General features: G+C 37.8%; 1 protein-coding gene and 1 non-coding gene across 3 annotated transcripts in view; one reads left to right on the top strand and one right to left on the bottom strand.

Annotated features, from left to right (window-relative positions):
* Positions 1-464: 464 nt before the first annotated feature.
* trnae-cuc (transfer RNA glutamic acid (anticodon CUC)) lies at positions 465-536 on the top strand. Its single transcript has one exon. It is a non-coding gene; the product is annotated as a tRNA-Glu (tRNA).
* A 2004-nt stretch (positions 537-2540) lies between these two features.
* The window catches only part of LOC137130945 (A disintegrin and metalloproteinase with thrombospondin motifs 16), a 49703-nt gene continuing 39940 nt past the window's right edge, over positions 2541-12303 (bottom strand). The window contains exons 19-24 of one of the 2 annotated variants that reach the window (XM_067511669.1): positions 8508-8712; positions 7509-7703; positions 7333-7389; positions 5635-5850; positions 5270-5417; positions 2541-5143 (exon numbers count right to left, since the gene is read on the bottom strand). In XM_067511669.1, the coding sequence (XP_067367770.1) occupies positions 5028-5143; positions 5270-5417; positions 5635-5850; positions 7333-7389; positions 7509-7703; positions 8508-8712 (937 nt within the window). In that variant the 3' untranslated portion in view covers positions 2541-5027. The remainder of the gene's footprint in view (positions 5144-5269; positions 5418-5634; positions 5851-7332; positions 7390-7508; positions 7704-8507; positions 8713-12303) is intronic. The other variant, XM_067511670.1, reaches the window with a different exon arrangement.

Below are 12303 nucleotides of genomic sequence, written 5' to 3'. Positions count from 1 at the left end.
GTGAAATGCCGGTAAAATTAAAATTACAGAAACCTCACTGTAATTTTGACAAACTGAAAATTTGGCATACATTCAATTATATAAGAGTAAATAATGTGTATAATGTTATAATAGATATTCTCACTTCACAAAATATGACCTGTGCAATTCTTCAGATTTTGCTTCAGGCATTATGGCATGTAGGGGCGTTACAATAATCGTCCTGCAGCAGGTAGAGTTGTTATTTAGCTTCTGGCCAGTAGGAGCGTCGTAACCTTCATGCTAATTGCCAGCTAGAGACTAATGTATCTTTTGCGTGTTATTATATTCTTATACATCTCAAAACACAAATCGTGTGTCGAAATCTGCCATTCCGATTTCCGCTTGTTTGTGTCGTGACCATAAAGTCGGTGAACAACTGTTCCAATTGAGAAATATCATATCGTACCATACGTAAGTGTACATACTGCTCTCAACAGCCACAGTCCCTGGTGGTCTAGTGGTTAGGATTCGGCGCTCTCACCGCCGCGGCCCGGGTTCGATTCCCGGTCAGGGAACGGCGTTTTTATGTCTCACTAAGATTCTGTCGAATCCTTAATACTGATTTTAAAGTTGCTTTCAAACTAATCTGTTGCCGAACCGTGAAATATGCTCAGGTCGACCTGAACCAGGTAATTCCTTTGCCCGTGTAGCTTGGGTGTTTCATTTCTATATAAAGTCAGCAGATGGTAGTATTGTAAAGATAAAGTGTTGTCAAACGCCAGTTATAAAGAACAAAATAGAACACATGAAAAATTTTACTATATTACTCACAGTAACATACATTACATGTATCTTACAATAAAATCTCCAAATGTCCTGCTTGTGTTGGTATTTCCTCCAAAGTGTTGATGCAGTGTAAAAAGTGCCCTGTGATGTGACATAGCCCTGTGATGGTGTATCTGTTAGAACTGTGTGACTGGTATGACTGCTCAACAATAAAAGCTAATTGATTGCTTCAGTGTGCATGGCATTCGTTAGATAGCCGACCATCTCTATAATTTGCTACAGCAGCAACAAAGAGAATAAAGAACAGGATGAAATTCAACCACACAAGAAGAAAGACATTCCAGACGTTGAAACATTTTAGTTTATACAAAGATAGTGATCACACTAAAGCTTCCTGAAGATAACAAAAGTGACTGAGCCATATCTGATAGAATCCAAAGTGTTATCTAACTGATGTCAAGAAACTATGCTATCTCTGACTGCATCTGTTTGGAAAGAGTTGGCTTTTAGGCCTTGAGGCTGCGCTGCTCAGGTTCATGTGGAGTCACAGGGTTATTATCTTTCCATCAAGATTCACCTACAGAAACTCCAGCACCTGTGAGACAGCAAAATGCCCACTGCCACAGTAATAAGGACTACATTAAGAGACAAAAAAAAATAAAATAATGGTAAGAGAGTTCCTCTCCATTTATTGTCAAGCGTTTCCAATTCAGAGAGATAATGACATCTCAAATAAGAACCAAAAAATGTGGGTTTGCATGATTCAGTGTAAATACAAAAAGCTTTGTGGCTGAGCGTCATACACAGTTGCAGAGGGAATGGGATACACAACAAACTGCCATAAAATGTTCTTTCTGTTGTATCAACTTTTTAATTCTGAACATGTTCCCTGGCTTTTATATTTGTTTGTGCAATAGTAAATTAGACATTAAATCATTTAATCTTTCTTGTACTCCAGCAGACTAATTGTGTGTGTGTTGCATTTGTCAGCAAATTAGCATTAATTAATAAAACAGTTTTGCATCTACAAATGTTGGAATACAAGCACAGAGTACAAGTCAGGCAGTGCCCACAGCTGACAAACTATAAATCAACTACAGAGAGATGCTTGACAAGAAGGAAATCCCCTTTTTCTCTATACCCACCTCTCCCTCTGGCCCAGTCCCACTTTTCTCACAGCATTTGCTATGACAGCACCAAACACACTGATGCCCAGCCTCCTCCCTCTTTTTGTCTGTGTCTCTGTCTTCTCACACTTGTCTTCTCCCCCCTCCTCCTCCTCCCTCTCCATCAGAGGGCCTGTGCTCCATGGAGTATTACAACGGTGATTTTGTTTTGGGCATCCGTGTCTCTAGGACTTGTTGAAAAACGAGTAAAAAAGTAAAGCCCAGACACAATATGTCATAGGTGTTGAAATGCCTAATACCACATTGGCATTACTATAAGCCAGAACACTGGATTATATGCTGCACTCATTGCATACTGAAAATCAGATCTAGGTATTATGTCCTAAAATGTTTTCTTAGATAACAGATCACATTTCTTATGGGGTATGATATGGTAAGTGATGCAAATTTGTAGTGTGCCACTGGTGCATTAACTACCACACAGTTAAAGGTATTTAAAGAAATTTGTAAAAAATGTGTCCAAAAAGAGAAAAAAAAGTTTGAGGATCACAAGTACTCTACGCAGTCAAGTCTGTATAAGCATGACATAAAACTTCATATTTGCAAGCAAGTCCTAAAACTAAATAAAGGAAACCAAATTAAACAAACAAGACAAATGAAATCACATTTATTTATTGTGGAAATGTTTCCAATCTTCAATATTTGCGTGTGGCAAAAGTAAACGTCTAAGATTATCAATTCATTTGAAGTGGGGAATTAGAGACAGGTGTTTTGATCAACGCAATGATAATCAGGTGTGAGACTGGGAGGCCCAGTCTTATTTGAAAAAAGAAAAAAGAAAACTGGATCTTTACTAACAAACACTGATGTCAGCGGACAACACATGATTGGAGAAGTGAGTTGTGACTTGAACAAAGGAGTCTTCTAAAAACCTGACAAAGAAAAGTTAGTTGATGCTCACCAGATGAAGAGTTACAAAAGAAAAGATTTTGGACTCTACAGATCTTGTACAAATAGAGAACATTTGACCACTGTTACCCTCCCCAGCAGTGGTTGACCAATAAAATTCACATTATGAGCAAGGCGTGTAATAGTCTGGAAGGTCACACTGAACCCCAGGGTAACATTTAGGAGACCAAAGTCTTCTCCTGCAATGGCAATTATCAATGTTCACTATCAGGAGAACATTGAACAGTGGTGTGTGTGCATGGCATAGCTGCAAGTTGGAAGCCACTACTGTCCAAAAAGAACATTGTTGCCTGTCTACAGTTTGCTCACGGCTATGTGGCTAAGCCAGCAGTCTGGATCGAAGGTTCTTCTACTGACAGATGAGACAACTATGAGTGGTACAAAAAGTAGAAGTTTTTCACTTGAATAAGAAGTGTTATGTTTGCCATAAACCAAATGCAGTTGTCCAGCATAAGAACATGAATCCCACCTGTGACAGTTGGTTGTGTCAGAATTATGATCTGGGCCAGCTTTGCTGCCTGAGCACCAAGACAGCTTAAGATCAATGATAAAGCTATGAATACTGAACTGTACAAGTATATTCTGCAGAAAAATATCAAGGTATCCATCTGTAAACTGACGCTCAACAGAATGTGGATCATGCAGCAAGCTCATGACACTAGTCACATAAGTAGTTCTAAAAAGTGGTTAGCGCAGAAGAAATGTAATGCTTTGGAATGGCCAAGTCAACGTCCAGACCTCAATCTTGCAGAAATGCTATGGCATAATTAGAAGAAAGCAGTTCTTGCAGAGAAGCCAACCAGCATCCCTGAGTTGAAGCTGTTCTGTAAAGAGGAATTGACTGATAAACAGTTACTGTTAAAAGTTATTGTTTTGTTATCCACAACTTCCCATCCTGAGCCTTTTTTTACTTTACAGTAAAGCATTAAGAGTTTAAATGTTTACATTCATATGATAAATTAACTGAAACCGACAGCTGAAAAGAAATAAATCAACATCTTACTTGCTGACATGACAAACTTTTTATTACTTAATTTCCACTGTAAAAATCACATTAAAACCACATTTGCCATCATCTGTTGGTACTTTACCAAAATATTATGGCATATTTTTGTGCTGCATCAGTGCATGCACGACTGCATTGTGTAATAATGTAGGACGGTGCCATGTAAAAATGGAGCAGGGACTTATCAAACAGCTAACACTTTTTGATAAATATTTCAACCCAACTGTTATATATGATCATCAATAAAAGTTGTTATTGCCGAACTAGACTTCAACAATTGAACAAATTAATATTTTGAATAAAAAAGATGCACTTTTGTCAGCATGAAATCCTATAAAACATATACAAAATATAACTGGCTTAGGGTAGAGTAATAAAAGGACACATTTATATTGCTTAATAATACAGTCTTTTAGCAATGCTGTATCGTAAAGCCAATAAATAAAACAACTGTACATGGGTCACACAATTCTTGTTTTTCCTGAAGCTTAACGATTTAAAATTGATTTTTTGACAAAACACAACATTCTAGCATCACTTCAGTACACATAGCCTGACATTTTAAAAACCTTCTCTCATATGTGATGCTTTTTTTTCTTTTTCATGACAGCACCGAGTATTCTGCTCTTGTCCAGCTTAATATGAAGGCCCAGCTGTGTTTTATCAGAGCAAAACCAAGTGTTCTTACTTTCTTCTTTAAAACGTTAGTTTTGATTGTGAGACCCCGGATTTCCAATTCATCAAGAAATGTGCAGACCAGGGTGTCTCGTGTTGTTGTGTGGCAATGAGTCAAACCTTGTCAACCATTTTTCTCTGTTGGTCTGCCATCTTTGCACTTTGAGTGACTGGGAGGTGTTAAGTGTCCTGGTTACAGATCTGTTTAGTAACATACGGTATATAAACAAGGCTGCTTTGATCAAGATTTCCATTTTGCCAGTTTCTCTTCATGATCCTCTCACTGTTTGTACCGCCCCGGCTACAGTTCTGCTTTGAGCATCAAGTTCTTGGATCCAGATGTCATGAGGGCACTGCAGCTCTCTTGAGACCACTGAAATGTCTTTAGTTCTCACTGCTCACGACAAGCTTAAAGCAAAAACACTTTTAAAGCATGGACATCAAATAAGGTCTTTTGTCTTTGTAACTACCTGTCTATGGCACAGAAGAGTCAGATAGTTTGGTTATAGGTTTGAATTCAAGCAGGACTGGCAGCACTGCTTGCCATAGAACTTGTGGTTACAAACTCCATGCTGGGGCACCAGATAACACCAGTTGAAGTAATCCCTACATGCAAGGTCTGTGGAGAAAATGGATTTGTGAAAGTTTATTTCTATTTTAGCAACGTTTTGAGTTATATGAATTTAACTTAAGTTTTTAGTTTGTGTACAAGCATTAAAACTCCATTATGTAAGAACTTTGGTACCTTTCTTTTCAGACGGGGGGCAGAAGTTGGTGTGGCAGGCCTGGGACACTGAGGGCTTAAGATGAAGTGAACAGCCGGGAGAAGGCTTTCCCTGAGCTAGACATTGAACTGTCCTGGCCTGCACTCCACCTCCACATGTCACTGTGCACTGTTGAGCAGAAAGTAACGTGGGCTTGGTGACTACATATAACACAATAAATGCCCCCATACAGGGAGTATAACAGCACACTCATATCAAAATGTTGATAAGATAAACCTTTATTCATCCCCCTGTGGGGAAGGTTCTAGACAAATTAACAATGCGGATATTTGCAAATTCAGTGGTAATTGTATGATTCACGTAATCATGCTCTAAGAAAATTCACCTGAGACCAAGGAGATGAGTGCCATTCTGGTTGAGCTGGAGGTTGAGGGAGGGGTTGAGGGGAATAAGTGTGATGATGCATGCTCCACTGGTGTACTGGTATAGTAGTGTGGACAGGGCATGGAGTCAAGATGCAGGGCCTGTGGAGCTCTACTGTGGGCTTGGGGACATGGTGACACTTCTTGGCAGCAAGCTCTCTGTATTTTCCTGCAGTGTCCTTTATTATAGAAACCAAAAATATTCATTTAGGCTTCAATACATCATTATATAATGTGACATCCTCAAGAAAACAATTCTTTAGAACCTATGGGACTAATTCTTGTTAAAATGAAAACTTTGGTCATTTTCTAGGATATTTGTATTTTCAAAAAATCCACTAAAACCAACTATAAATTGCCTCTAGTGACATTTAGTCATGCTCAGTCTGCTACCTAATTTCACTTATTTGTCTGTGCCATAACCCTCTGTTGCTGTTTAAAAACAATTAAAACACATCAGCCAGTCTCACAATTCTACTCATGTTTTGACATGTTTCTTATAACTATGAAGAAATTTGTAACCAAGCTTGCCCCTATTTACCATAACTTTATGCAGTCGTCTGAAGTCAACCGTGCATGCATAAGACCGGGTGGATTTATGGTGACTCAGAGCATTTGAGTCAAAATTTCTCTAATACAACTTACAGTGGAGGTGTTAATACCTCATTGCAACACAGACACACTGAACTACAACCCCAATTCCAAAAAAGTTGGGAAGTTAAATAAAAACACAATGCAATGATTTGCAAATCTCATCAACCCACATTTTATTCACAATAGAACATAAACATATCAGATTTTTGAAACTGAGATATTTTACAATTCATGAAAAATATTTTTGAATTTGATGGCAGCAACACATCTTAAAAAACTAGGAAGAGGGGCAACAAAAGGCAACAGGTCAGTAAGAAGACTGGGTATAAAAGGAGCATTTCAGAGAGGCAGAGCATCTCCAATGTAAAGATGGACAGAGGTTCACCAATCTGGAACAAACTAAAATTGTGGAACAATTTCAGAAGAAAGTTCCTCAACCTTTCTTGCAAAAGCTCATTTAAAATGGTCTAAAGCAAAATGAAAAACTGTACTGTGGTCAGATGAATCAAAATTTGAAACATTTTTCCGAAACCATGGACGGACTAGAGACGACAAAATCCGGCAACAAAGGCTTAGGACTGTTGAGCAGCTGGAATCCAGCATTAGACAAGAATGATACAACAATCCTCTACTAAACTCCAGCAACTGGTCTCCTCACTTCCCAGATGTTAACAGACAGTTTTTAAAAGAAGAGGGGATGCTACACAATGGTAAACATCACTCTGTTCCAACTTTTTTGAGATGTGTTGCTGCCATCAAATTCAAAATGAGCTAATATTTTCCATGAAATGGTAAAATGTCTGTTTCAACATCTGAAATGTTGTTAATGTTCTATTGTGAATAAAATATGTGTTGATGAGATTCTGTTTATATTCACATTTTACACATCATACCAGCTTTTATGGAATTAAGGTTTTATCTCAAAAGTCTTGCTTTAAAGATGTTTTTTGAAAAATACTAAACATTTAGACAATGACAGAAGTTATCCTTTAAAGTTACTGATTTGATAGACTGCAAGTGACATTTTAATATACTGTTTTTGAATTCAAAGCACATATCATACACACCTTCTCTGCACACTTGATGAAGCGTGCCTGATAGCCACGACCACAGGTTACTGAACACTAAACATAATAATAGAAATATTAAAAATTTCAATAATGATGAAAATGTAATTATATAATTTGGATTTTTTTTAATACTGTACATTTACTGCTTCATTCTATTATGTATTTCATATTACCTCTTGCCATGTGGAGACAAACCACTGGACCTTGCGCTGTTTGTGGCAGCGTTTTAAGAAGCAGGATTCTTGACTGGAGGGTTTCGTCAGGCCTGCACACAGGTGGTTTGGAAGAGTGTTTGCCTGGGTTCCTGGGTTGGTGCTCGTACAGAGAACTGTCCTCTTCTTTAAGCCATTTCCACATTTACGAGAGCACTGCCAGATAAAGAGTAACATCGTAATGATGAGATTTTATGACTTTATATGAGTTAGGCTTAACATTGGCTTTTAATAAAGTACCCTGATTATAAGACAGAAGAAGATTTGTAGTGCATTTATAATTGTACAGGTGGGTGTTCCAAGTTATTTTTACAAAAATAAGGATGAGCCAGAATGAATTGGTCAAATCAATTTGACACATTGGAGCTATTAAAAAATAAAAATGTCAGAGGAAAAGATGTTAAAAAAATTAACTATGCACAGGAAGCATTTCAGAACGATTACCATTTGCTGTACCACGTACGTCCTTAATAATGCCTTTGAGATAGGACCCTTAGTATTCATTAAGAGCTTAACCACACATCTTATGGCACAGCCTGACAAAAAATTGTTAGTTTCACTGCATCCAAGAAACAAACTACACTGTGCCACAGTATATCAATAAAGAAGGAAGTCAACTGGAAACCATTTGAGGCAGGTACTTAGGAAAATCCGGGGTAAAATGGGAGTCAAAAAGTTTAACAGTGAGATGAGACAACACACACAATCTATAGAACATGCACACAGAACGAAGCATGAAAGGTCTTGGTGGGCACATTTATAGTTTAAAGCCACTGAGATCACTGTCATTAAATTTTGTGAAGCAATCAAGACTGGGGTTCACTTAACAGAACAGTGTGTATAGTAGCTCTATAGGCTTTAAAGTGTTTTTTCTCTTTATTGCCTTTACTGTCTTACATCAGTGTAAGTTTATTGAAAATTCTTGTAAGCTGGTGGAAGATCTCTTTTACACATGCTTACCTGTGACCACGGTCCAGTGGTCCAAACTGCTGGACAGTTGTGCGTGTTGCAAGGCTGCCTTCTGGCTGGAGTGGGCTGGGCACAGTGAGAGTCAGCCAGGGTGTCTACGTTGACCTGGCTGGTTCTCTGGATACATCGGACCTGCCGCGTCTGCTCCCCTCCTCCGCAGCTCTGGCTGCACCCCCCCCATTCTCCTAGAGACCAGCTGGGACAACACAAACAAGCCTAGTGAGTCAGCAAGCACAGCTCCACGATCTCTTACTCAGACAAGCCTGCATGGATTTGCCAAAAATACAGTAACTGTACAAAGTACAGCTGAGTGTTGGAAATCTAACTCTATAGGGTGTTTTACTATTGTTAATGGCAATAGAAAAACCAAAACACCACTTTTACATAACTATAACTTAAGCACCACGGCACAAATTCAAATAATATCCAAACCCTAATTTAGCCATTTCTTTCATTACTTTCATTTATACTGTCTACTCCTACCAAATACAGTAAGTATTAGCTTTGCCATTGATCAGCGTCTTTCATCTGAATGCATTTTGGACACATAATCCACATTGGGTGTGCAGTTTAGGAAAGTATTTCTTCAACACTGCATCCTGGCAGATTGTGTGTCTAAGTCCCTAATCCCTGAGCCTCATATCCTTTTTCTTTTGCTCAGAGCTTCAATGCATCTATCGCAAATGACCCCAAACTCAAGATATGGGCAGCTCAGTCCCACATCACACACTCTGCCATCCTATCCTTAACTTCACCCCAATGCACCCACACACAGTGTCCTATGATTTAGCCCAAACAAGCCGAAAACGTTGGTGTAAGTACACAGAGTTGTATATATTAACAGTCTAAAGTTTATTTGTAACATCACTTGCTTGGAATGTTGTAGAAGGAAGATTTTACAATAGTATAGCTCTATAGATGCAGTACTGAATCGAAATAAATATGCATGGAGAAACTCCATCTTCTCTTGTGTAATATGTCAGGAGGTAGATGCACACAATAGTAACCTCAAAGGGTGGTTTGAGGGAGGATGAGAGGTATACAAAGAGGAAAATTTGAACATTTGATCAACACGTACGTACATGTAAAAGAGGCCTATATGATGGTGATGATTTATTAACCTTTGGTACAGCAATAGGAGCTAAACTTCATGTAGTCATAGAATACATGTAAGCACAGCAAGCAGAAGACCAACTTACACTAAGTCACAGCCATTGTTAGAGCCTCATTGTGTCTTTCAAGAGTTGAGGCTGTATTTGGACATATTATAGATATACTGCTGACATAGAGACACAATAAATAAAATGGATCTTGTGTTTCTGAATTTGTACAGGCCAATAAATATTTCAGTGCTTAAACTTACCAGAGTTTTAGTGATGTAACAACTTGGTGGCGAGTTGATATGCTTCATTTATTATATAAGAACATTACTAACTTGCTACAGCATGACATCATAGAGGCATACTTTATAAAATCTAATTCTGATTCTCTTACACCACTTAGTTACATCTCAGATATCAGTAACTGCACAGAAAAATAAAATACATCATCTGACCTAAAGTGGGCAAACGGTTTTGTTATGTGGTCCATGATAAAGGTCACATACTGTATTAGAGCTTTAATTGATAGTGAAAGCATTTAGTTGTGCCACAGATTTATCACCTTAGTGACCTCGCCAGAATGTCCATTGGTATAATATACAGATTAATGCCATATGAAATTATAGACCACCATGTCATCTTTGACTTGGCTGCTCTCATGAAGTGTTGTTGGAGTATGAGTAAGCATCACACCCTCTGGACAGAAGCACAGGGGATCATATATCCTGTAGAAAGAGTGTCAGATAGCCTCTGTGGTCTAAATGACGCTGTCTAGATTCTCACCAGGGGCATTAAATAACTTCTGACCAGTGTTAATGGCTGTACCACTTTGTATGTGTGTTTGTGTGTGTATGAGTGTTGATGTGTACATGTATATGTAAGTGTGGGTGTCTCTCTGCATATATCAGTGTTGTCTACAGTGAGAGACAGTATGGTATCATGCTCTAAATGTGAGTAGGCATCAGGGGCCTTTTTCCATGATGTAATGCCAATTCAGTCCAACTCACTGGGTGCAGACACAGCAAAATGACAGAACTACAGGGCTCAGAATAGTAAAACCTATGGAGATGGACTGAGGGCCACAGCCAGCTTGTCTAGTCGTCTGGTCGAGCACATGTTGAGTCTCAGCTCACAGTTTATGCATGAGGAAAGCTGATGACACTGATACACTTTTTCACATGCTAATTTTATTGTGATAATTGTGAGATAATTGTGTGTATTAGTATGTATTCAGACATGCACTGGAATAATGAGTTTCACCTATTTCATTCTGTTTCACATATGAACTCCGGACAACGTTAGGAGAATTTAACCTCTGACATTGCCTGGAATGGCCTTTCAGACAGACATCTCCTAAACGAGAAGCATCCTCACGTGTGAAAATCCGGTCAATTTGCGTTTCAATTAGTGTGTACATGAGGCACAGCATGATATAAAATTAAAAATTTGGGAAACATTGTGTTTTTTACAGTACATTGTTGTGCAACTAAAAAAATAAATCAAAACAAAAGTCCAGGTAAAGTCGGCAGCATTTCTCTTGGACATTTTTGTTCACACATACACCGGCTCCTAAAAAAAGCCAGGATAGTGTCAGAATTCCAATGCATGACTAAAATGGGCTTGAGTCAGCTGGCCTGGACATTTTGTGGATTTTATCCAGCCAGTTCCCTAGTACAAAATCCAAATAATATCCGTTTAAGCACATTTATGAATAGATCAGTTAATTATCCGGAGAATTTAGCATGAGTGAGTACTTATGTTGATAACATCTTTAGCCTACGATTGCCGCAAAAACAAATGCTGAAGACCTCTCATTTGTAGAGAGCTGATAACAACATTTCCTGATGTGTGATAGGGGTGAAAGAGCAACTTAAGGAAAATATCCCAACCTGATTCTCCAGATATTCTCCACAAGTTCATAGGTGAAAGACCGTTATGTCTTACTTTATTTAAACATAAAATTGTTGCACTATAGCAGGTATTAGGAAAATATACAAATTAAACTATTTGTTAAACAATCTAACAAAACTCCAATATACTAAGATACACACATTAATGTTTTTATCAGAAACTAAGAGACTAGAACAACACTGTATATATGTTATATGCATATTATGAACTTTTAATCTGAAATTTCATATGTGCATTCACTACGCTATGTTGCAGCAAATAAGAGTAACGTATAAAAGCAAGGAAATTAAGCCTAAGGGCCTAGGTTGAATCCAACAGATTCAACAGAAGATAGATTATCTAATATTATTACTATGCAAAATGTCTGCTGTTAACACAGGATGGGTCTTGTAGCCCTTCAGAATTTTCTGTGTGGCAAAATGTTGTTGTTACGCATACTAATACATTATATATAAAGGCAATAACAAATCAATTAGTAAACATTTAAATAAAATAGTAATATAATATTAATACACTGTACATTGTAGAATTAAGTGGTGAACTGTCCTAAAAAGCCAGAGATATGTTCCTGTATTGCCCATTTGAAATGCTGATGTAAATATGATATATCCTCTATGTTGAAAAAGCTATACCATATATTCTTTCTCAATTTCCCATTATTTTACTGAAAACTATGATTATTTATTACTTCTTTATAATCTTTATTATTTCTTAGAACTTTATTAACACTAGTTGGTGTATACCATGGACAATTTCAGCTAAACCAGAGGTGGATC

The sequence above is a fragment of the Channa argus genome, chromosome 7, assembly GCF_033026475.1.
Source record: "Channa argus isolate prfri chromosome 7, Channa argus male v1.0, whole genome shotgun sequence".
NCBI classification, from domain to species: Eukaryota; Metazoa; Chordata; class Actinopteri; order Anabantiformes; family Channidae; genus Channa; species Channa argus.
This window is presented reverse-complemented; position numbering and strand designations above follow the sequence as displayed.